General features: G+C 49.3%; 1 protein-coding gene and 1 long non-coding RNA gene across 3 annotated transcripts in view; one reads left to right on the top strand and one right to left on the bottom strand.

Annotated features, from left to right (window-relative positions):
- The window catches only part of KBTBD12 (kelch repeat and BTB domain containing 12), a 55,404-nt gene that overhangs the window by 5,768 nt on the left and 23,739 nt on the right, over positions 1 to 25,897 (top strand). Inside the window, exons 1-4 of one of the 2 annotated variants that reach the window (XM_069562447.1) lie at positions 5,626 to 6,327; positions 6,865 to 8,044; positions 12,219 to 12,489; positions 15,390 to 15,540. In XM_069562447.1, the coding sequence (XP_069418548.1) occupies positions 6,975 to 8,044; positions 12,219 to 12,489; positions 15,390 to 15,540 (1,492 nt within the window). In that variant the 5' untranslated portion in view covers positions 5,626 to 6,327; positions 6,865 to 6,974. Of the gene's footprint in view, positions 1 to 5,625; positions 6,328 to 6,864; positions 8,045 to 12,218; positions 12,490 to 15,389; positions 15,541 to 25,897 lie in introns of those variants that run through there. The other variant, XM_069562446.1, reaches the window with a different exon arrangement.
- LOC138424897 (uncharacterized) overlaps positions 12,592 to 25,897 on the bottom strand; it is a 47,413-nt gene continuing 34,107 nt past the window's right edge. Inside the window, exon 3 of the long non-coding RNA XR_011250999.1 lies at positions 12,592 to 12,863. This is a non-coding gene — a long non-coding RNA (uncharacterized lncRNA). The remainder of the gene's footprint in view (positions 12,864 to 25,897) is intronic.

Raw genomic sequence — 25,897 nt, 5'->3', positions numbered from 1 at the left:
AAATTGATTTATCTTTGGGAATCTCGGGGAGACAACAAGATGATCTTTTTAAAACAGGACTCTGAGCCTTCCCCGTCTCAAACTCTCCAGCTGGACTGCAGCACAGGCTTGCAGGCCGGGCGCCAGGCAGGGTCTGGGCGGCGGGCTTCCCCCGACAGCGGTGCAGGCTTGGTGTCCTGCTGCCTGTTTTGTATAGCCCACGAGCTCAGAATGAATTTCATCATTTTAACTGGCTTTTTAAAACCAAAAGAAGAACAACATTTCATGATGTGAAAATGTATGAAATGCAAGTTTCCGTGTCTGTAAAACATCCATTTCTGGCACAGAGCGGTGCTCGCCTGTTGCACACTGCCTGTGGCTGCCCCTGCATCAGCCTCAGACACGCAGACGACCCCACCCTTACAGCGGAAAGCGACAAGGAGCTAACACGCCTCATGACGAAGGTGAAAGAGGAGCGTGGAAAAGCTGGCCCAAAGCTCACCGTTCAGAAAACTAAGACCAGGGCATCTGGTCCCATCAGTTCATGGCAAATGGATGGGGAAACAGTGGAAACTGGCTGACTTTATTTTTCTGGGCTCCGAAATCAGATGGTGATCGCAGCCATGAAATTAAAAGACACTCACTCCATAGAACTCTTGCCTGGAAAGTCCCATGGACAGAGGAGCCTGGTGGGCTGCAGTCCAGGGGGTCGCTAAGGGTTGGACACGACTGAGCGACTTCACTTTCACTTTTCACTTTCATGCACTGGAGAAGGAAATAGCAACCCACTCCAGTGTTCTTGCCTGGAGAATCCCAGGGATGGGGGAGCCTGGTGGGCTGCTGTCTATGGGGTCGCACAGAGTCAGACACGACTGAAGTGACTTAGCAGCAGCAGCAGCAGCAGTACTCCTTAGAAGGAAGTTATGACCAACCTAGATAGCATATTAAAAAGCAGAGACATTACTTTGTCAACGAAGGTCTGTCTAATCAAAGCTATGGTTTTTCCAGTGGTCATGTATGGATGTGAGAGTTGGACTATAAAGAAAGCTGAGCGCCAAAGAATTGATGCTGTTGAATTGTGGTGTTGGAGAAGACTCCTGAGAGTCCCTTGGACTGCAAGGAGGTCCAACCAGTCCATCCTAAAGATCAGTCCTGGGTGTTCATTGAAAGGAATGATTTTGAAGCTGAAGCTCCAATACTTTGGCCACCTGATGTGAAGAGCTGACTCATTTGGAAAGACCCTGATGCTGGGAAAGATTGAGGGCAGGAGGAGGAGGGGAAGACAGAGGGTGAGATGGCTGGATGGCATCACCGACTCGATGGACATGGGTTTGGGTAAACTCCGGGAGTTGGACAGGGAGGCCTGGTGTGCTGTGGTTCATGGGGTCACAAAGGGTCGGACACGACTGAGCGACTGAACTGAACTGAACTGAAGCCCTGCATTGCAGTGGCAGCGCTGAACTCGGACAGAAATCCCACGGAGCCTGAGGCTTCCTCTCCGGCTGTAGTCGGGTGCTTGCGTTAGGGGGCTGATTAAGAGGGCAGGCTCTGGAGTCTGGGTTCAGGACTCAGTCCCTCTGGTTCTAAGATGCTCTGGTCACTGAACATGAAGAGGTAAATTCAGAAGAGTTGACTCCGTGCTTCCCGCCTTCCAGCAAGGAGAAGTGAGCGACGCTGGAAACGCCTGCAGTTCTTTTGCTGCGCAGTGCAGTAACAGACCGCAAGCGTACACCGAGTGAAACCGCGATGCGCATCCGCAGGGCCTCGGGCCACGCTGCCCCGTGCTCACGCACATGCCGCTCGTGCCAGTGAGGCCTCCTGCGTGCCAGCTACAGCACCCAGCAACGCAAGCTTGCTCAGACATCGAAGGGACTGGCATCTCCCTCTGAACTGAAACGTACGGACATGAGGGATGTCTGAAGCGCCGCCGCCTTTCCTGTCCTGGCTCTGTCCTCGCGCCGGCTGTGGGCACACGATCTGTGCAGCGCACGGCTGCCCCTGACCACGGCACCAGAGGCTGAGCATCACTGCAGTCGGGCCAGAATCAGGCTCCCACCGGCCCCTGAAGCAGCCTCAGGGCGAGGGGTGTGGGGGGGAGCCCCGAGGGAGGGAGGCTGGTGCTGAGGGGACGCTGGCGCTGTGCGCACAGAGCTGCGTGTGAGACGTTACCTGTGACGTGTTTACCAAGCAAACTGGCCCCGGGCCTTCCCTGGTGGTCCGGCGGCGAGACTCAGCGGTCCCAGTGCAGGGGGCCCCGGTTTCACCCCTAGGCAACGAACTGGATCCCACACGTCGCAACTAAGGGCTCACATGCCACCCAAAGATCAAAGCACCCACGTTCCGCAGCGGCGCAGCCAAATGCATGAATAAACGAGATGGAGGTTTAAAAACAGAAAACCCGTCCATCAGGGACCAAGGATTCCGTTTTTAACCTCTTTGAAACGAATGCCACTTCTGTTTTTATGAAACTAGTCCTAAGCCAAAAGGTTCAACTAGGGTGGCTTGGTTCCTGCCTGAAAGGTACGAAATCCTAGGCTGCAGCCGTAACGCTTGGGTCCCCAGTGCCTCGTTTCCCTCCAGCGCCATCCAGACAAGCTTTAGCAGTTAGCAAGGCTGAACTGCCTGGATCGTGTTAGATCCTGCAACTCCACCGGGAAGCTTGCTCATGGCCTTCTAGCACTGTGGGGGTGGGTGCCCTCTGAAAGTCTTATATATCAGCAAACGGAATGGAAATCTTCAAACATTTATTTCCTTATAAGAGCAGTTTTACACTTTTTAGGTTGAGGCAACAGCTGTCATCTGTAAAGCTGACTGATGTGTTTATGTATAAAGAAGGCTACATAATATGCTTTGGACCACTCGTAATGTGTTGCAGGAGAGCTCAGAAAGATGATGACTGCCTAATTACCCATAGTTGGATTCTCTTTGTAAAAATCTACAACAAAGCAAAAAGCAGAGGCTCACCTTCAGCCGGAAAACTCTCACACGTGAGCTTCACCTTCTTACTGGAGAGCAGCTGAGCCACTGTCCCACTCCTATTGCTGCTTAGTCGTAAGTCATAGCTGACTCTGCGACCCCATGGGCTGTAGCCCACCAGGCTCCTCCGTCCATGGGATTTTCCAGGCAAGAAGACTGGAGTGGATTGCCATTTTCTCCTCCAGGGGATCTTCCAGACCCAGGGATCGAACCTGGGTCTCGTGCGTTGGCAGGGAGGCTCTTTACCACCGAGCCATTACGGAAGCCAGCTGAGCCGTTTACTGCCGGAAAGTCCGTCGAGGAGGGCTGCGTTCTCGTCTCAAGTGTAGGCTTCTGGGACTGGCTAGTCACTATGATTCCACAGCCTTGAGCAGTCATTTTTTTAGGTCTTACAGTTGCTATCATATCATTAAACATCCCTTTCATGCTTAACACTCCTTTCCTGAAATGAACTTTAATTTAACATCGAAAACGTGCCATGTCTCATTGAGACAGATGAGATTTCTAACACTTTACCGGATTACAGAAATTTAGAAAGCTTATAACCTTTACAAGGTTATAAGCGAAAAGCAAAGGAGAAAAGGAAAGATATAAGCATCCGAATGCAGAGTTCCAAAGAATAGCAAGAAGAGATAAGAAAGCCTTCCTCAGTGATTAATGCAAAAAAAATAGAGGAAAACAACAGAATGGGAAAGACTAGAGATCTCTTCAAGAAAATTAGAGATACCAAGGGAACATTTCATGCAAAGATGGGCTCGATAAAGGACAGAAATGGTCTGGACCTAACAGAAGCCGAAGATATTAAGAAGAGGTGGCAAGACTACACAGAAGAACTGTACAAAAAAGATCTTCATGACCCAGATAATCACGATGGTGTGACCACTCACCTAGAGCCAGACATCCTGGAATGTGAAGTCAAGTGGGCCTTAGAAAGCATCACAATGAACAAAGCTAGTGGAGGTGATGGCATTCCAGTGGAGCTCTTTCAAATCTTGAAAGATGATGCTGTGAAAGTGCTGCACTCAATATGCCAGCAAATTGGGAAAACTCAGCAGTGGCCACAGGACTGGAAAAGGTCAGTTTTCATTCCAATCCCAAAGGAACGCAATGCCAAAGAATGCTCAAACTACCACACAATTGCACTCATCTCACATCCTAGTAAAGTAATGCTCAAAATTCTCCAAGCCAGGCTTCAGCAATACGTGAACCGTGAACTTCCAGATGTTCAAGCTGGTTTTAGAAAAGGCAGAGGAACCAGAGATCAAATTGCCAACATCCGCTGGATCACAGAAAAGCAAGAGAGTTCCAGAAAAACATCATTTCTGCTTCATTGACTATGCCAAAGCCTTTGACTGTGTGGATCACAATAAACTGTGGAAAATTCTGAAAGAGATGGGAATACCAGACCACCTGACCTGCCTCTTGAGAAACCTATATGCAGGTCAGGAAACAACAGTTAGAACTGGACATGGAACAGACTGATTCCAAATAGGGAAAGGAGTATGTCAAGGCTGTATATTGTCACCCTGCTTATTTAACTTCTATGCAGAGTACATCATGAGAAACGCTGGACTGGAAGAAACACAAGCTGGAATCAAGATTGCCGGGAGAAATATCAATAACCTCAGATATGCAGATGATACCACCCTTATGGCAGAAGGTGAAGAGGAACTAAAAAGCCTCTTGATGAAAGTGAAAGAGAAGAGTGAAAAAGCTGGCTTAAAGCTCAACATTCAGAAAACGAAGATCATGGCATCTGGTCCCATCACTTCATGGGAAATAGATGGGGAAACAGTGGAAACAGTGTCAGACTTTATTTTGGGGGGCTCCAAAATCACTGCAGATGGTGACTGCAGCCATGAAAATAAAAGACGCTGACTCCTTGGAAGAAAAGTTATGAGCAACCTAGATAGTATTTTCAAAAGCAGAGACATTATTTTGCCGACAAAGGTCTGTGTAGTCAAGGCTATGGTTTTTCCAGTGGTCATGTATGGATGTGAGAGTTGGACTGTGAAGAAAGCTGAGCACCGAAGAATTGATGCTTTTGAACTGTGGTGTTGGAGAAGACTCTTGAGAGTCCCTTGGACTGCAAGGAGATCCAACCAGTCCATTCTGAAGATCAGCCCTGGGACTTCTTTGGAAGGAATGATGCTAAGGCTGAAACTCCAGTACTTTGGCCACCTCATGCGAAGAGTTGACTCATTGGAAAAGACTCTGATGCTGGGAGGGATTGGGGGCAGGAGGAGAAGGGGACGACAGAGGATGAGATGGCTGGATGGCATCACTTACTCGATGGACGTGAGTCTGAGTGAATTCCAGGAGATGGTGATGGACAGGGAGGCCTGGTGTGCTGCGATTCATGGGGTCGCAGGGAGTCGGACACGACTGAGCGACTGAACTGAACTGAACTGATAACCTTTATAGCTGACAGACTCTGCTTTCACGGTGTTGAAGTTATCGCCACCCCTTGTTTCTCAGCTCGTCTGCTGACGTTTCTGCCATCGATGTTGATTCTTGCTGTGTACAACTTTGGCCACGTTACACCTGGACGAGGTGACAGAGGCTTGAGATCCACTCCTCCCATTCAGGGCTTCCAACTCTGGGAATGTCGTTCTTTAGAGCAAAGTGGCTAATTAGCTTCCATTCCCCTGGGAAAGGGGAAGCTGAGACAAGCTTAAAGGAATTTTATTTAGACGTGTGCCTTTTCAGGCAGGAAGTAATTCCGCCGCTGCCTCTGCCTCTGGGAAGCAGGAAAGAGCCAAGGGAGGGTCAGAGGAGGCGGGGGACTCCTGTGGGCTTTGTGAGTTTAGGACGATTTGGTTGTAAGTTTCAAGTGCTCTGAGTTCCCACATCGACAGACAGACGCTTGGCTGTGCTTTGCTTTCCCAAGCCCTGTTTCAAAGTATTTACTCCACAGCAAAGTCTGAGCAGAATTTTAGTGGACTGCTTTTCCAGCCAGCCTGCATGGCCCCTTGTGATTTTGCAGACCGGCTGTGATCGCATCTGGGTGTGTTCTGGGGGATTGCGCTTGTAACCTTGGGGGTGGTGGGGTTGCATCTCCACAGAGAGACTGTCTCCTGATGGCCCTGGTCCGCCACCTGAGGGTCAGCTGAATTTGGTAACAAGAAGTGGACACACAGAAGGTGCCCGTCTCGACTCCCTGCTGGTCCAGTGGTTGAGAGCCTGCCTGCCAATGCGGGGGACACAGGCTCGATCCCTGGTCTGGGAAGATTCCACACGCCTCGGGGGGTGGGGGTGGGGGGACGAAGCCCGCACAGCCTAGAGTCTGTGCACCGCGGGAGACCCCTGTCCTGGGCAGCCTGCACCCCGCAGCCGAGAGAGCCACCCAGCATCTGAGAGCCGGCGCCACAGGTAAACAAGTAAGATTAGTGTTTTTAAAGGTGTCCGTCTGTTCTCTCTCCATTCACTTTGGCAGGAAGGTCTTCCCAGCCCTCCTAGAAAAATCTCTGCCATTAGTTAGAGAAATATTGTTCGTGGTTAATAATTTATTGGTTTTTCTTTTTCTTCTTCTTCTTTTTTTTTTTACAACCAATGTCTCTTGTTGCTGTTTCCTCACTAGGTCGTGTCTGACTCTTTGCGACCCTGTGAACTGTGGCCCGCCAGGCTCCTCTGTCTGTGGGATTTCCTGGGCAAGAATCCTGGAGCGGGTTGCCATTTCCTTCTCCAGGGGATCTTCCCGACCCAGGGACTGAACCCGAGCCTCCCGCTTGGCAGCTGGGTTCTTCACTGCTCGGCCACCAGGGAGGGCCCCTAGTGGTGGTCTTAATATAAAAAGTCTCTGCTTGGAATGCATGTTTACTTAAAAATACCTCTTAGAAATAATGCTGCATGTTTAAATTTCAGAGGATCTTTTTCTTAGAAGAAACCTGCCTCTTTCCTTCCCCTCAGGAGTGCTTCATGACATCTCTGTTGCTTGGTGAGTAATCAGACATGAAAACAGGCCCTCGAGAATCAAGCTACATTTAAAGAAGACCTTCTTAGGCACCGGAGAGGGCGCCATGGAGTGCAAGTCCGAGGGGAAAGAGAAATACCAGCACAGCTTGAACCTGCTGAACAGAATTAACAGCATGAAAGAGTTAGCAGAGATGATCGACGTTGTGATCATCGCGGAAGGGGAGGCGTTCCCCTGCCACAGACTGGTCCTGGCTGCCTTTAGTCCGTATTTCAAAGCCATGTTTACCTGCGGGCTGCTCGAGTGCACCCAGAGAGAGGTGGTGCTTCACGACATCACGGCGGAAAGCGTGGCGGTGATACTGCGTTACATGTACCACGCGGCCCTGGAGGTCAGCAACGCCAACGTGCAGACGGTGGCCGTGGCGGCCTACTTCATGCAGATGGAGGACGTCTTCCAGGCGTGTCAGAAGCACATGATGGCCCACATGGATGCCTCCAACTGTGTCGGCATCTATTATTTTGCAAAGCAGATTGGAGCTGAAGACTTAGCCGATCAATCGAGGAAATATTTGTACCAGCACTTTGCCGAGGTGAGCTTGCACGAGGAGATCCTAGAAGTGGAGGTGCACCAGCTCCTGACGCTGATCCAGTCGGACGACCTGAACGTGTCCCGAGAGGAGAGCATTCTGGACCTCGTCCTGAGGTGGGTCAATCATTGCCCGGACCGACGCACAGAGCACCTCGTGGAGCTTCTGAGGCAGGTGAGGTTGCAGCTGGTCAGCCCTGCCTTCCTGAGACAAGCCCTGAGGAGGAACACGGCGCTCCTGTGCGACGCGAACTGCATCGACCTCATTCAGAACGCGTTCAAAGCCATCAAGACGCCCCAGCCGCATGCCCGGAACCTTCGTTACGGCATGGAGACCACCAGCCTCCTGCTGTGCGTCGGCACCAATGCTTCCGGGATCAGGTCGAGACACAGGAACTACGGGGACGCCAGCTTTTGCTATGACCCTGCGTCGCGGAAGACCTATTTCATCTCCTCTCCCAAGTACGGGGAGGGTTTGGGCACCGTGTGTGCTGGCGTCGTCATGGAAGACAACACCATCGTCGTGGCTGGGGAAGCCAGCGCCTCCAAACTCTCCAGACAGAGGAGCAAGAACGTTGAAATCTACAGGTTTGTACTGAGTGATGTGCTTGTAAGTTTGTTGACGTTATCTGGCTTTGACTCTGGCAGCAGAAGCCACGGCTGAGAGAACATGCTTTAAAGCACATGTGTTCTGAATCACCCCGCGGCCACGCATCTGACATCGAGGTAAAATTCATAAAGAAAGCGCCCACCTTATTTTCCCTCTCCCTTTCATTGTTAAGAATCCGCCCGTGATGCAGGACACCTGGGTTCGATCCCCAGGTTGGGAAGATCCCCTGGAGAAGGGAAAGGCTCCCCACTCCAGTATTCTGGCCTGGAGAATCCCAGGGACTGTATGGTCCATGGGGTCGCCAAGAGTCGGACACGACGGAGCGACTTTCACTTCACTTTCATTGTTAAGAAGGTATAGGTGAAGCTGCGTGAGTTAAGTGTGTATACGTTACAGTTTCTGTCTGGTTTCCTCCAGTTTCCACTATTTATCCATATGCTGTAATCGCTTTGCTTTTGAAGAAAAGTTTACTAACAGCGACTCCTTTTTGCTGCCACTCTCTAGGTCACAATGCAGAGTAAGAAGTGATTTCTTGACCAAAATGTACTATGCATCCTGTCAGTTTTCATCCTGTGCCCTTCATGAGTGGGTCTCTCCTAAACCTCTTGGAGAAGGAAATGGCACCCCACTCCAGTATTCTTGCCTGGAGAATCCCACGGGCAGAGGAGCCTGAGGGGCTACAGTTCACGGGGTCGGAAAGAGTCGGACACGACTGAGCCACTAACAGCCGCTTCCTAAACCTCTCATAGTGTAGAACGTTGGCAGCCAAAGAATGCTTCCACCTAGAACCGTAGGAGAGAAGTGTCTGCTTAGCAGTCGCGTCTGTCCAGGTCTTGTACGTGGAGACAGCAGGAACTCAGCCCTGAGACGGACCTGGGTGAATAAGAACTGTGCAGGTAGGCCCTGAAGCCCTCCTTACACACCAGCCCCTCTCGGGGCCCTTGAGCCAGACTTTCTCAGACTCTTCGCGCGGGAAGTGCTTCTCGACAGCAAAGTGGGGACAGAGAGAGGAGAGGGCTCTCTTTAGCTGTCACCTCCTCGCATCGCAGGACCGCATCGCAGGACCGCTTCAGGCTCCAGCGGGCGCCCCTCACCCGCACACGCTGAAGGCACGTCACTTCTGCCCAGCAGCGGGGGCGGGCATGGAAACCCCGGGCAGTGCCTGCCCCTCTGGTCTCTGCCCACGGCGACAGAGCGGGTGTGGGTTTGGACCCCAGGTCCCCGGGGGAAGGGGGCCTGGGTCTCCTGGGGGGAGTCTCTGGGCCCCTGACACTCGCTGCCTGTTGCTTTTCCCCTTGGAGCCTCAGGGGGAAAAGCCTTCAATGTTTGCCAGCAACAGGGTCTTTTCCAATGAGTCAGCTCTCCATCAGGTGGCCAAAGGATTTGAGCTTCAGCCTCAGCCTCAGTCCTTCAGCTGCATATTCAGGATTGATTTCTTTTAGGATTGACTGGGCGGATCCCCTTGCAGTCCAGGGACTCCCGAGTCTTCTCTAACACCGCAGTTCGAGAGCACTGATTCTTCGGTGCTGAGCTTTCTTTATGGTCCGACTCTTACACCCGCTCCTGCCTACTGGAGAAGCCGTGGCTCTGACTGGACAGCCCTTTGCCATTGTGAGAAGCGCTGCTTGGGGCTTGAATGAGGTTCCCCTGCCGTGCGCATAGTTAAGGTCTGACAGTACTTCCTGAGGGCCCCTCAGTGCCAGGCTTGCGATTTGTCGTTTCTGTTTGGTCGATCAGTGGTGTCCAAACCTGCAACCCCATGGACTGCAGCACGCCAGGCCTCCCTGTCCATTGCCAACTCCCGGGGCTTGCTCACAGTCCTGTCCATTGAGTCGGTGATGCCATCCAACCATCCCATCCTGCACCATCCCCTTCTCCTTTGCCTTCAATCTCTCCCAGCATCAGGGTCTTTTCCAGTGGGTCAGTTCTTTGCATCAGGTGGCCAAAGTACTGGAGCTTCAGCATCAGTCCTTCCAATGAATATTCAGGACTGATTTCCTTCAGGATTGACTGGTTGGATCGCCTTGCAGTCCAAGGGACTCTCAAGAGTCTTCTCCAACACCACAGTTCAAAAGCATCAGTTCTTTGGTGCTCAGCCTTCTTTATGGTCCGACTCTCACATCCATACATGACTACTGGAAAAACCATAGCTTTGACTATATGGATCTTTGTTGGCAAAGTAACTGTATCTGCTTTTTAATATACTGTCTAGGTTTGTCATAGCTTTTCTTCTAAGGAGCAAATGTCTTTTAATTTCATGGCTGCAGTCACTGTTCACAGTGATTTTGAGGCCAAGAAAATAAACTCTCTCACTGTCTCCACTGTTTCCCCATCTATTTACCGTGAAGTGATGGGACCGGATGCCATGATCTTCGTTTTCTGAATGTTGAGCTTTAAGCCAGCTTTTTCACTCTCCTCTTTCACTTTCATCAAGAGGCTCTTTAATTCCTCTTCACTTTCTGCCATAAGGGTGGTGTCATCTGCATATCTGAGGTTATTGATATTTCTCCCGGCAATCTTGATTCCAGCTTGTGCTTCTTCCAGCCCAGCGTTTCTCATGATGGACTCTGCATAGAAGTTAAATAAGCGGGGTGACAATATACAGCCTTGACGTACTTCTTTCCCTATTTGGAACCAGTCTGTTGTTCCGTGTCCAGTTCTAACTGCTGCTTCCTGACCTGCATACAGGCTTCTCAGGAGGCAGGTCAAGTGGTCTGGTGTTCCCACCTCACCAAGGGAACATCTCTTGCAAAGACAGCCACAACAGAGGGCAGAAGCCGAGCGGACCCAGCAGAGGCCTGTGGTGGGCGCGAGCGCCTCTGCCTGCGTTTCCGCGGCCGTGCCCACGCCGGCAGCTGCCCTTGCCCAGACGCTCTCCAGCGTGCCTGCACCCTGTAGGTCACGGGTCTCCACGCAGATGCCCTTCTTCTCGACTTAACAGAGGGAGGGGACGGTGCACTGCAGTCGGTTCTTTCTGTTTTAAAAGCACGCCTCCCCATCCTCTTCGTCCCTCACGCTTTGGTAGACAAGCAGCTGAGGACAGTCGTCTTTCCACCGACGGCCTCTGAAAGGACGCCGCGCGCTTCCCCACGGTCGTTGCCTTCTTTGTGATGCGTCCAAGACAGTGAGCTTCCACAGCTTCATCTGGGCGTTTTAGCTCCTCATCCTTCGTGCAAAATGCTAAATCAATTACCAAGCTGCCCAGCAAACATGTATTCCCAACCCTCACGGGATATATTTTTGTTCTTGGCCTCTTAAAGCATGTCTCAGAAAAACAAAAACTCAGCTTTTGAAGATTTTTTTTTTAACGTGGACTGTTCTTAAGGTCTTTATTGAGTTTAGGACAACGTCGTTTCTGTTTTCTCTTTGGGGGTAATGTGTGTGGGGTCTTAGCTCCCCCACCAGGGGTGGGACCCCCACTCCCTGCATTGGAAGGTGAAACCCTAACCACTGGGCCATCAGGGAGGTCCCCCAGACCCCCAAACCCATTTTCCATCCTATTGACAGGCTCACCGTCTGTTCCAGGAGCCCCCGCCTGTAGACGCGCGATCCTCCCTTCTCTAAAATCCCCTACAGTTCAAAGCAGTGGTGAAAATATTGTCTGTGCTGCTAGGAACTCTGGTTTCCTGCCTAAAATCACTGAGAAGACAGCTGTCCTGAGGGTTGATAAATGCTGGCCTTCAGTGTGTGACCAGCCAGACAAACCTGAAGGAAAAGAGCAATCTTTGGGTTGGAAAGAACAGGCTTCCAACTTCTCTGTCCCACCTGAAGTAAAACGTCATCCTGGGGAAGAATGCAAGGGTTGGTCTAGAACAGCTGGGGGAGATGCCTGTGAGTAGGTTTAACTGTCGAATGTTTGCTGCACGATCAGTGACCTGTACGTAGAAGCTGTACTCTGTATAGACCACACACAATTTTTCACCTGTTTCCAAACAGAACCTTTCTTTTTCTTATTTGCCACATTTTTCCTGGGGTTTTCCAGGCACGACTTAGCGATCAAACACCACCGCGTGTCACTGTCTTATATTGATGTTTCTTCCTCTCCAGTTAGAAGAACCAAATCATGTTGTTCTTGGAAAAGAAACTTGTGTTTCTTTGGCAGCTTGTTTTCACGTTGAATCTAATCCTGGTTCTCTCTCTGTTAATTCACAGGTACCACGATAGAGGAAACCAGTTTTGGGAGAAGTTATGCACGGCAGAATTTCGAGAGCTCTACGCTCTGGGCGCCGTCCGTAACGACCTCTATGTGATAGGAGGACAGATGAAAGTTAAAAACCAGTATCTTATCACAAACTGTGTTGACAAGTACTCTGTGGAACGGGACACCTGGAAAAGGGTGTCTCCACTTCCTCTGCAGCTGGCGTGCCATGCGGTTGCCACAGTGGACAATAAACTCTACGTGATTGGAGGCTGGACCCCTCAGGTTAAGAGAGCTCCTGTGTGCTACGTGGCACGGCTGCGCCAAGCCTGGCCGCTCTGTTGAAAATCGTTGCAGTTGTTGAATACTAAAAGAGGGTGGCTCCCGTTTTTGGTAACATGCTTTTTATTTTATAGAATATTAAACAGAAGATTTTAAAGTGTGAAAGCAGCTTTGCTGTCCAGTCACCAAGTCGTGTCCGACGCTTTGTGGCCCCGTGGACCGTAGCCCACCAGGCTCCTCTGTCCACGGAATTTCCCAGGCGAGAACGCTGGAGTGGGTTGCCATTCCCTCCTCCAGGGGGTCTTCCTGGATCAGGATTCAGATCGCATCTCCTGCATTAGCAGGCGGGTTCTTCGCCACTGAGCCGCTTGGGAAGCCTGATAAAGCAGTTTAGGGGAAAGAATTTTATTTTATTTTTTTAGGGGAATGGCTTTTAAAGTGCGTTATTCTAGACCTGACTTCACTCAGTATTTTGCTGTGTCCCTCAAAACCCACCCATTCTTGCGGACGATGAAGGAGGCCTGTGCTGAGGGCTTATGTGTGGGAAACATCTCAGCTGGAGGCAGAGAAGCGGGACCCCCAGCCCGGTTCTGTCTGCGTGTAACTTTCTGGTCTTTCTCATATAAAGCTTCTCACTCTAAGCGGGAAGTTGAAATGCTTATCTGTGATTTCACAGCCATTTTCACAAGAGGGTGCTCCCTCTGTCTCTGCTGGGCGTCAGAGGGAGAGACGGAGGCCAGGCTGAAGCTCGGCGGCAGGGCTGCAGGACGGAGGAGCCTGCGGGCCGGGCCACAGGGGCCTCTTCTCTGCGCTTTGCAGGCCCTGCCAGCGCCTGGGGCTGTCACAGGGGTCTCACGCAGCTGCCTTCTGCCCCGGCCGCCCAGTGTTTGTGGAAAGATCAGTCTCACTGCTCACTGTCCGTCCCCACGGCGTTGTCATCATTGTTCAGTGGCTGAGTCGTGTCTGAGTCTTTGCGACCCCAAGGACTGCAGCACGCCAGGCTTCCCTGTCCTACACCGTCTCCCGGAGCTTGCTCAAACCCGTGTCCATCGAGTCGGTGATGCCATCCAACCATCTCACCCTCTGTCTCCTTCTTCTCCTCCTGCCCTCAGTCTTTCCCAGCATCAGGGTCTTTCCCAATGAGTCGGCTCTTTGCTTCGAGTGGCCAGAGGACTGGAGCTTCCCACGACGCATACTAGTTCTATTTTTGCCTATTTTTGCCTATCTGGAGTTCTCCGTTCTCCAGATTTGCTTCCTGATACATCAGCTGTCTGATACATCTTTTTGCAGTCATTTCCTGAGTTTCCATTTTGCCTTTCAGGAGGTGTCATACTTGTTTTTAAAATTTTTAACTTCACATTTGATACATGTTGTAAACTCGTGCTACGCATTGAAAAGTAACTTAGAGTTAATCACAGCCAGTAGCTGAGACCTGACAGAGTTTTTGTAATTAAGCTTTTTCAGAGCTATTCATGATGTAGTTAATTTTGCATGAATATGCTCCAAAGAAAAGCTTTCCTTTGATTTTTTTAGCAGTAAAGTAGAGATTAAATACTTAAATTATAAGGAAAATTAAAACAATAAAGTCAGTATTTCCTAATTTATAATGTCTTTGAACATGTGACTATTTCCTGGATAATGAAAGCCTTTGCTAATCTGTGCAGAATACAGAGCATTACATTGCAGGGAAGCCTGGGAGTGTGATTGCAGTAGTGATTATAACCCTGAGCCGAAACTCACTGCATGACCTTCATAAGCAAGGAAACTGTTTCTGTGTTGGACACTGGCCCGAAAACAAAAGCGAAAGATACCGAGTCATCTTTAGCTTGACGTCTTAGAAGTTCCTAACACGTTGCAGACAGAAAATATTACTGTACCTGAAGTTTGTTACTGTTGTTGCTGGAAATTTAGGAGCAGGGAAAGCCACATACATCTACGTGTATTTAGCTTGTAATGTTTCTACTCATGATATATGGATATACATTTATTATATATATACATTTATTATATGTATATATACATTTCTTATATATATTTATTACGTATATTTATATGCATTTATTATATATACATTTCTTATATATATTTATATACATTTATTTTATCTATATAATAAATGGGCTTCCCTGGGGTAGCTCAGTGGTAAAGAATCCACCTGCCAATGCTGATCCCTGATTCAGGAAGATCCCCTGGAGGAGGGAATGGCAACCCACTGCAGTATTCTTGCCTGGAGAATCCCACGGGCAGAGGAGCCTGGTGGGCTACAGTAGCCCATGGGGTCGCAAAGAACTGGACACGACTCAGTGACTGAACAGCAAATGTAAAATAAATACATAAAAATAACTGCAAATACTTTCTATCAATCCATGTGTCTTTAAAATTAAATTCAAACCACTCCTATACTATGGTATAAAAATACTCTCATTCCTAAAACACTCAATTGGTTTTTAGCTTTGCTCTATTTCGATTATAAAAATGTTATAAAAAAAAACGCTTTATAAATTATTAAAGTTGGTTTCTCACAAGTATTATTTAACCAACCACTATGAAGCTTGGTAAAATGAATACACTTTAAATAGTGTTCAATAAACCTTGGCTTGATTTTTAAGGCTTTGCAATGCTCCATTAAAAAATAAAAACAAAAACGTGGTATTGTCTCCCTGCTAAAATCACAGGTTCTTTGCTAAAACCAACACCTTAGCGCCATTAGCACAGAATATAGCTCCCTCCACTATTGACAGGGTCCTTATAATCCCAAGCCTTGGGATTTGGTGTGGCTGTGAATATAAGTCACTGCGTTAACCTCTATTTATCTTGGCTGTCTGCTTTGATTAATTGCACTCATGTGCTCACAACGATCTCTAAATGGGCCGTGATTATATTGGCTGTCATATTTCATATAGATGGATCTTCCTGACGAAGAACCTGATCGATTGAGCAACAAGCTGTTGAGATACGACCCCAGCCAAGACCAATGGACGGAGCGGGCGCCCATGAAATACTCCAAGTACCGGTTCAGCACAGCTGTGGTCAACAGTGAGATTTATGTTTTGGGTAAGGAGAAGCTACATGGCTCCTTTTATTTTTCTCAGCCGTTTGCCTCCATGAAAATGAAATATTCTTCCTTCTCACATCCCAGTTCAACTACACACACCACTAGCCTCCAGTGTTCTTTTATTTTCTAGAGGACAGTCAGATAAGATTACATGAAAGTCCACTGACATGTTGAAGGCAAAGTTACTTTTATCGAATTTTTCAGTCATCTGGAATCCAAGATCAGCAGTGATACATCATTGTATACCCACCAGCTAAAATGCTGTGAAAAGGCAGTAAGCCTTTGGCCACCTACGTGGATCCAAACGTAGGCTTTAATAACCAACGGTTCTCTGCACTAATTAAAGAAACAGGTCATGCCAGTCCTCTTCACTTGCCTCACTCACCAGAATTCCACTAAGGTGGCATCAAATGATGTTTTATCTGAATGCATTTGTCCCTTATCTCTGGAATAAGCGTGTGTGGTCTTGCGCTGGCCAATAGGGGTTGGTGAGAGGCTGGTTCCTTCCCACTGAGGTGGGTCTGCGGGACTCCAGAGCATCCTTGGTGCCTCCCTGTCCTTCCCAGTCCTTGCCTAAGCTGCTTACTTCCTCCTAACGTCACCCTCTGCCAGCCTGCCTTCCCCTCCCATGAGCATGGGCAGACAGGGGCTGAGACAGGCTGAGCGCACTGGTAAAATGATGCCGATTCTTAATTTCAACCCCTTCTGCAATGCTGGCCAACTGGCAAAAATAATGGGTAACAGAGAAATGGCAAAAGAAAAAAAAGAAAGAAATATGGGCTGAAAGCAAACCAAGTCTTTGAGTAGCTTCTTTTTTTTTTTTTAAAGCTAAATGGAAGCCATTATCTCTTGGCTGTGCGCACAGCGTGAAGCAGAGTAATTAACGTGCTGCAACGTTAATAGTTGTGTGATTTTAAGAACAAGAACATTGCGCCGCATGCTGTATGACCGCCTCAGTTAGGAAACTCGCTTGAGGTTATAATTAAATTTTTCCTCTGGGTAGACGTTTGTTGCTTTTGTTATAACCATGCGCAGAGCCATCGCCCAGTAGAGATAACATCTATGCTAGGATCAGTCTCCTGGGATTGATGTATATGGAACTCGAGGAGCACAGGGCCGATCTACTGATTGTATTAAAGTTGGAGGCAGTCGAAAGTGGGATAGAAGTGATTGTCGATGGAAGCGCAGTGAGATTCCCAGCCCCTCCCCAATGTGAAAACAAAACCGGGCTAAATGTGAACTAAAACCGATAGTGTCATTTTTGTAAATTGTATGGAAAGGACCAGATGGTCAATACAGAAATCAGATTGATCATATTCTTTGCAGCTAAAGATGGAGAAGTTGTATACAGTCAGCAAAAACGAGACCGGGAGCTGACTGTGGCTCCGATCATGAACTCCTTATTGCAAAATTCAGACTTAAATTGAAGAAAGTAGGGAAAACCACCAGGCAGATCAAGTAGGACCTAAATCACATCCCTTACGATTATACAGTGAAAGTGATTAATAGATTCTAGGGATTAGATCTGATAGAGTGCCTGGAGAACCATGGACAGAGGTTGCTAACGTTGTACAGGAGGCGGTGAGCAAAACTATCCCAAAGAAAAAGAAATGCAAGAAGGCAAAATGGTTATCTGAGGAGTTTTTATAAACAGCTGAGGAAAGAAGAGAAGCAAAAGGCAGAGGAGAAAGGGAGATATACCCAAATGAATGCAGAGTTCCAAAGAATAGCAAGGAGAGATAAGAAAGCTTCCTCAGCGATCAGTGCAAAGAAACAGAGGAAAATAACAGAATGGGAAAGACTAGAGACCTCCTCAAGAAAATTAGAGATACCAAGGGAACATTTCATGCAAGATGGGCTCGATAAAGGACAGAAATGGCAAGGACCCAAAGAAGCAGACACGATTAAGAAGGGATGTCAAGAATACACAGAACTGTGCAAAAAGGGTCTTCATGCCCCAGATAACCATGATGGTGTGGTCACTCACCTAGGGCCAGACGTCCTGGAGTGTGAAATCAACTGGCCTTAGGAAGCATCACTACGAACAAAGCTAGTGGAGGTGATGGAATTCCATCTGAGCTGCTTCAAATCCTAAAAGATGCTGTTAAAGTGCTGCACTCAGTATGCCAGCAAATGTGGAAAACTCAGACTGGAAAAGGGCAGTTTTCATTCCAAACTCAAAGAAAAGCAATGCCAAAGAATGTTCAAACTACTGCACAATTGCGCTCATTTCACATGCTAGCAAGGTAATCCTCAACATCCTTCAAGCTAGGCTTCAACAGTATGTGAAGCAAGAACTTTCAGATGTACAAACAGGATTTTGAAAAGGCAGAGGAACCAGAGATCAAATTGCCAACATCCACTGGATCATAGAAAAAGCAAGAGAGTTCCAGAAAAACATCTACTTCTGCTTCATTGACTATGCTAAAGCTTTTGACCATGTGGATCACAACGAACTGTGGAAAATTCTTAAGAGATGGAAATACCAGACCACCTGACCTTCCTCCTGAGAAACCTGTATGCAACAGTTAGGAAAAAAGCGACAGTTAGAACCAGACATGGAACAACAGGCTCGTTCAAAATTGGGAACGGAGTACATCTTCTGTATATTGTCACCCTGCTTATTTAACTTCTCTGCAGAGCACATCATGAGAAATGCCAGGCCAGATGAATCACAAGCCAGAATCAAGACTGCTGGGAGAAATATCAACAGTCTCTGCTATGCAGATGATACCACTCTGATGGCAGAAAGAGAAGAGGAACTAAAGAGGCTTTTGATGAAGGTGAAAGAAGAGAGTGAAAAAGCTGGCTTAAAACTCAACATTTAAAAAACGTGAGATCATGGCATCCAGTCCCATCACTTCATAGCAAACAGATGAGGGGAAAAAACAGAAGCAGTGACAGATTTTATTTTCCTGGGCTCCAAAATCACTGCAGACACTGACTGCAGCCATGAAATTAAAAGACGTTTGCTCCTGGGAAGAAACGCTATGACCAACCTAGACAGCGTATAACAAAGCAGAGGTATCACCTTGCCAACAAAGGTCCATCTAGTCAAAGCTATGGTTTTTCCAGTAATCATGTATGGACGTGAGAGTTGGACCGTAAAGAAGGCTGAGCGCCGAAGAATTGATGCTTTCGAACTGTGGTGCTGAAGAAGACTCTTCAGAGTCCCTTGTAAACAAGGAGATCCAGCCAGTCAATCCTAAAGGAAGTCAATCCTGAATATTCCGTGGAAGGATGGATGCTGAAGCTCCAATCCTTTGGCCACCTGATGCGAAGAACTGACTCATTGGAAAAGACCCTGATGCTGGGAAAGATTGAAGGCGGGAGGAGGAGGGGACGACAGAGGATGAGATGGTTGGATGGCATCACCGACTCCATGGACACGAGTTTGGGTGAGCTCCAGGAGATGGTGAAGGACAGGGAGGCTGGATGTGCTGTGGTCCATGGGGTCACAAAGGGTCAGACACGACTTAGCAACTGGACACACACTCTTAGTTCAAGGCTTGTCCATGGACCAGATGCTTCTGGGGGTCATCTGGAGAAGCTCAGTTTAAGATCCGTAATGGGTGTGTGTCCAGTTCTGTTTACTTTCTGAAGCTCTGAAAATGTTCATCCCACGTTAGGTCTAAACCAGCAATCTTCCATTCCAGGGTCTTTTCTCTGAGGCTCGTTTTCAGTTAGAGCCCATTTACGAAAGGAACTCCCGTTTGTTCTTCAGCCGCTAAGTTGTGTCTGACTCTTTGCAGTTGCACAGACTGTCTTTCGCCAGACTCCCCTGTCCATGCTATCATCCCAGCAAGAATATTGGAGCGGGTTGCCATTTCCTTCTCTAGGGGATCTTCCTGACCCAAGGACCGAACCCGGGTCCCTTGCGTTGGCAGGCAGATTCTTTGCCGCTGGGCCACCAGGGTATAGTACAAAAAAAGAGGACGCGGTTTTCTGTGCCTTAACTCTTGGGTGCATCCAAGAAAGCGGAAAGCTTCCTAGAGTCTGTGTTCAGAGTCTCCTACTGGTTCACCTTTGTGGGCGTTTGCATTTGAATCTTTGCATTGTAGTCACTCATCCAGCACCACTTAGACGACCACATGGACAAGGTCTTTGTCTGGAAAAGGGTCATCGTCTTACTTACAGGATAGACTGCCTTTGAGTGGGCGGGCAGTCCAGCTTTGCAGTCCGAGGTCGCAGTAGTGCAGAAACTGTTTCTGGCGTTGGAAACTGAGGCAGTCTGGACAGTTACGTTTTCCAAATAGTTGATGCCAGCGTCTTTACCATTTAACTCATTTGCTGTGTTGGGTCTTAGTTGGGATCTCTCGTCAAGGTGTGTGGACTCTCCAGGGGTGGGCCTCGGGCTCAGCAGTTACAACCCATGGACTTAGCTGTCCCATGACGGGTGGGACTCTAGTTCCCTGACCAGGGATGGAACCGGCATTCCCCTGCAGTGCACGCTGGATTCTCTGTTTGTTTTTCAGAGTTTTCAAACTTATTTTCCTTCATGTGTGATTCCGTGGTATTTATATAAGTTTTCCGTTTCATTTTTCAGATAACATTTATGCAAAACTTGGTAAGATTCTCTGAGGAATCTTGGTTCCTTTGTGGTGGTTTCTGCCCTCCATCAACATGAATCACTCCCGGGTACACGTGTGTCCACTGGAGCACCAGGGACGTCCCAATGCCAGCACCTTTGAGTGTCAAATTTTGGCCAACATTTCTAACTAGAAAAAACATTTTTTAAGTTATCATGTTCTTCCCTATCTCTTGAGAAATTGCTTGGAGGGAAAGTAATAATTACTGAAGAATTACTGAATGCTAGGTGCCGTTTCCATGCACAGCCTCAGTTTCCACAATCGCCCTAGAAGGGAAGGCCTTTGTCTCCTTTTATTACCGGAACAGTGTGATTAAATCCGCATTCAGACCCAAATCTGTCCCATTTCAACGCTAAAATAACTTTTAAAAGTGATCGGTCATTATGAGCCCCAAAATCACGCTCCCTGCGTGTGCGAGCCGCCCCTGGGCACGAAGGACGGCGGCCGCCGCGTCTGGATGGCCCTTCCTTTCCCTTTCGCTGCTGCTACACTCTCTCCACTTCCCACCGCTGTGACGCCCGTCCATACAAGACTGTGCACACGGCTCACCTGCACTGCCCGTGCCGGCCGTGGTGCAGAGCACAGGCCTCACGGGTGCGCTCCCTGGGGCCGGTGGGCCAGGCGCTTTCAGCACAGGCTCCAGGCTTTGCAGAGGAAAGTTCCGACGCCCATCACGGCCCCGCTGCTGCCTCTGTTCCGGCTTTGCACCCGTGTTCTGGGCGTGCAGTCTGGCCTCTGTTACATGAGGCAGACCGCTACACAGCTGGAGCCACAGGGACTGGGAAACCTCGGACCTGACTACCGCAGGGAGAGAGGCAGTCAGCAGGGGCAGTCTGGGCTGTGCGATGAACGGCCTCACCGTCACGGTATTATGATTTTATAAGTCTTCCGAGTTAATCCCATCTGTACAAAGACTCCCCAAGAGTCTTCTTGGCTGAAACAAAGTTCCTTCTGCAGACAGACCCTACCCTGTAAGTTATGAACACCCTATGATTTCCCTGGTGGCTCAGAGAGCAAAGCGTCTGCCTGCAATGCAGGAGACCCGGGTTCGGTCCTTGGGTCTGGAAGATCCCCTGGAGAAGGGAATGACAGCCCACTCCAGTATCCCTGCCTGGAGAATCCCATGGACAGAGGAGGCTGGTGGGCAGCAGTCCGTGGGGTCGCAAAGAGTCGACAACTGAGCGGCTTCACTTCATGATTTCCAGCAAGTGGGTTCACTTCTCCGAGTCTGTTTTCTTCGTTCGTAAACCGAGGCGCTTCAGAGAGCTGAGCCCTGGGCCGTGTGTTCCGGTGCCCAATAAACAGCAGAGATGGTATCACCACGGGAAGTAAGTGGGCGGAGGGAGGGCTCCCGCGGCCGTCCGCCGGGCAAGGCTTCTCGCTTCCCATGCAGGCGGCGGGAACTAACATCCATGAGCCTCACAGCGCAACCAAAACAAACCCAGCAAAACAACAAGAGAGGTGTGTGTGCCAGCGCCGGTCGCTCCGTCGGGTCTGACTCTGCGACCCCGTGGACTGTAGCCCGCCGGCTCCCCTCTCCGCGGGGCTCTGCAGGCGGGAACGCTGGAGCGGGTCGCCATTCCCTTCTCCAGGGCACCTTCCCGACCCAGGGACGGGCCCGGGTCTCCTGCATCGCAGGCGGATTCCTGCCTCTCTGAGCCACCAATTTAAAAACGTGTTTTAGGAAAAGTGGCAGGGGTGTCCTTACACTGTAGTGTCCTAACACGGCCCCAGATTCTTTCCTATCTTCAGAAGCCTGCGGTGTTCCAGCTCCTGCCCGGCAGGTCTCTGCGCTGGCCTCGCAGCCTGGAGCGGGGGTCCTGGTGCTGGGACCGCGCGTCCCCAGGCCTTTGGAGTCAAAGGACCCCGTCTTTCTACTCTCCCCCCTCCTCCCCTCGCGGACACGCGCCTGCCTCCCTCCTCCCCCCGTGGACACGCGCCCCCCCTCCATCCTCCCCTCGCGGACACGCGCCCTCCGCCCTCCTCCCTCCGTGGACTCGCGCCCTCCGCCCTCCTCCGCTCTCGGACACGCGCCCGCCTCCCTCCTCGCCCTGCGGACACGCGCAGTGGCCCGGCGTCCATTCACACAGCCTGCCCCTGCGTGGGGGGAATACCAGCCAGGACGTCTTCCTCCTGTAGGAACTAAAGGTGCGCACATCAGACAGCCGGGTGCTCTCCCTGGCTAATGCTGCCCCTGGAGGTTTGATTCGCATTGTAAAGATTTAAGTTAAAATCTGCACTAAATGTTTATTGTGAAAATGCCTATATTGGAAGACCGCATCATCACAGACGCCATGAATAATTTGAATTTATGTGAAAAGGACCCCAGAAGTTACGACTAGCAAAGAGTGCATTAGTAAGCTACTGGGTGGTTGTTCCTGGAAAACAATATATTTCCTTCTTAACATACAAATACAGGCACTTTCCCGGTGGTCCAGTGGCTAAGACTCTGCACCTCCAATGCAGGCGGTCTGGGTTTGATCCCTACTCCAGGAACTAGATTCTGTATGCTGCAGCTAAGACCTGACATAGCCAAATAAATAAATAAATGTTTAAAAATAAAATAAAAATTCAGGAAAGCATCTGTCTAGGTCGTTGCTAAAGTGATTCCACTGTTCATGCATTTACACGTGTATTTTAGCGGCTTCCCCACATGGTAACTGGCTCTTCTGGTGGGTGACTTTCTGGAACACTTAAATAGTCTCCATGGAGCCTTATGAGTAAAGTGCGTGCTCGCTCAGTGGTGTCCGACTCTTCGCAACCCCAGGGATGGTAGCCCTCCTGGGTCCTCTGTCCATGGGGTTCTCCAGGCAAGAATATTGAGTGGGTTGCCTTTTCCTCCTCCAGGGAATCTTCCCAACCCAGGGATCAAACCCAAATCTCCCACATTGCGGGCAGATTCTTTACCACTGAGCCAATGATGCCCTTGTTAAAATCTCCAGGTATTTGAAATGAGCTGATTTCCACGCTGACGTTTTCCTGAGAGCTCCCTCGGGCAGCTCGTTCTCAGAAAGAGCAGGGAAGAGGCGCTGTGTCTTAACAGAACCCTTTGAAATCCTCTGAGAGGAGACTCCTGGAAGGGTGCTGCTTGAGGCCATGCATTTTAAGGTGTTTTTTTTTTTTTTAAAGAAAACTCTTTTGTCGTTTGTACTGTGAGAATTCATTATAAGAGACAGTTGAGCTACTTTAATCCAAAATATGGCTTAATCCTCTAAAAAAGGTGTGAGTGAGCACTGTCATTTCAGAAGCAAGCATACTGTATTCAGAAGTGTAACTGTGATCCTCTAAAAAGTTGTCAGCCCAGTAATTTTAGGTCAAGATCCTATTGCTAGGAGAAAATGTTATTAATTCCTGTTTTCAAGGCTTTCAATCCTACTTTTGTGAAGAATAGGAAAGAAATTACGTGAAGACTCTTTTGTAAAGTTTTTTTTTTTTTTTAATGTAAACCACTTTTAAACTCTTTGCTGAATGTGATACAACACTGCCTCTGTTTCATGTTCTGATTTTTTGGCTGCGAGGCATGTCGGATCTTAGCCCCCATTACTGCTCAGTTGCTGTGTCCAACCTCGTGACTCCGTGGACTGCAGCACACCAGGCTTCCCTGTCCATCACTATCTCCCTGAGCTCGGTCAGATTCATGTCCTTTGATCTGGTGATGCCATCCAACCATCTCATCCTCTGTCGTCCCCTTCTCCTCCTGCCCTCAATCTTCCCCAGCATCAGGGTCTTTTCCAGTGAGTCGGCTCTTCGCATCAGGTGGCCAAAGTATTAGAGCTTCAGCTTCAGTCTTTCCAGTGAATAGTCAGGGTTTAGGATGGACTGGTTGGATCTCCTTGCAGTCCTAGGGACTCTCAAGAGTCTTCCCCAACACCACAGTTCAAAAGCATCAGTTCTTCAGTGCTCAGCTTTCTTTATGGTCCAACTCTCACGTCCATACATGACCACTGGGAAAACCACAGCTTTGACGAGACGGACCTTTGTCAGCAGAATAACGTCTCAGCTTTTTAATATGCTGTCTAGGTTGGTCATGGTTTTCCTTCCAAGGAGCAAGTGTCTTTTAATTTCATGGCTACAGTCACCATCTGCGGTGATTTTGGAGCTCAAGAAAGTAAAATCTGTCACTGTTTCTACTTTTTACCCGTATACTTCCATGAAGTGATGGGACCAGATGCCATGATCTTAGCTCCCTGACCAGGGATCAAACCTGCAGCCCCTGCATTGGAAGGTGACGTCTTGACCCCTGGACTGCCAGAGAAGTCCTCTGTACACTCTTTTTAGTAAAGTTTTGAGAAAGACAATGCCTTCTGGGCTCCACCTCATTGAATCCAGCTCCTGGTGCTCTGCTATAAAATGCTGACAGAATGTGACACCGAGGGCTCTCTCTCTGAAAGCGGTTTCTGTGAGACGAAATTCAGATTTCATAGCATCAGTTACACCTTTGAGTGCAGCATGCTTGCTTCTGCAATGACAGGGCACTTATAAATATACCTGGGGTTTTCCTCAAGTGTTTTTAAAAAGCCAAATCGGATGCCGAAGTTCCTTTAACTTGATGGGTCAGGAGAAGTCAAATATAGAAAGTGAGCCACAAGGTCTATTTGTGGAAATGCTGAGACCTGTCCCGGGCCGGCCCCGGCAGCCACGTCCCTGCCCGCCCTACCGTGGGCCCTGGGGGTCACCCCCGAACAAGCCTCCCTTCTGCGGCTGGGTTTCCTCTCTTCCCTCTGCTTTTAAGCCTCCGCATCTAGACCAGTGCACCCTTCAGGGTCCGGCAGGACGCCACCCCCCGAGGTGGTTTGTGTGAATCAGGGGCGCGGCTCTCAGCAGGGTTCTGGCCAGGCTCCCTGGACACCCAGGGGCAGAGAGCTGCCCCGCTTGTCAGGCTGTGTCTGTTCTGACCTGCGGCCTGGCTGCTCCACGTGACCAGCGCTCACAGACATCAGTTGATGGGACTGACCTTTCTCTCCTGCTACTCCACCAGGGCAAAAAACCTCAAACAGCGTCAGAGTTCCAGGCGTCGTAGGGGATTTTGCAAAGCCCAGATTTTTCACTTCCCTGTCCAGGGAGCCAGGTAATACCAAGTCTCCCCACATGGCCCCAGGGGTCGTTTTCACTGGGTGATGGCGCCCCTTGATGGGGCTAGTTACACAGAAGCTTCCAGCTGCTGCAGTGAACTCGTGTCCGTGAGCAGTCCAGAGGTGAATTACATTACGAGAGGACCAAGCTTCATCATTGTTCTGATTTTGCCTTTTTATGTCTTTTGATAAAATTTGAGGCAGTATTTTTTTTTATTAATGTTTTGCAAAGTAAGCTTAGAAAATTTCTTTAAATTTATTTTTACTCTTTTTCTGCTGCAGCAAGCGGCACGTGAAATCTTCGTTTCCGCCCCAGGGCCGACCCTGCTGTGCCCCCTGCATTGGGGGCACAGAGTCTGAACCGCCGGGGAAGTCCCCTTGAAGCAGTTTTTTAAAAATAGAAACATGTCTCACATCACCCAGGCTGTTCAATAAAACGGCAGATTCCTGGCCCTGACCTGTGGCGAATTCTGGGCTGGCAGGTCTGAAGTGGGGCCTGGGGTCTGGTCTGTGGGAAGCGCTGGGCGGCTCTGGTAAGAATGCCCGCAGGGATGCAGGTGGCAACGTTCAGATGCTGGGTGAGGAAGGGAAGACGGGACGCCGCGTTCAAGGAGGGTGTTTTTATATGCTCACAACACTGACCAAGCCCCTGGTGCATGAGCCGCCCCGGCTGGTGTTTAGGAGAGACCAGAGGT

Source organism: Ovis canadensis, chromosome 19 (assembly GCF_042477335.2).
Source record: "Ovis canadensis isolate MfBH-ARS-UI-01 breed Bighorn chromosome 19, ARS-UI_OviCan_v2, whole genome shotgun sequence".
NCBI lineage: Eukaryota > Metazoa > Chordata > Mammalia > Artiodactyla > Bovidae > Ovis > Ovis canadensis.
This window is presented reverse-complemented; position numbering and strand designations above follow the sequence as displayed.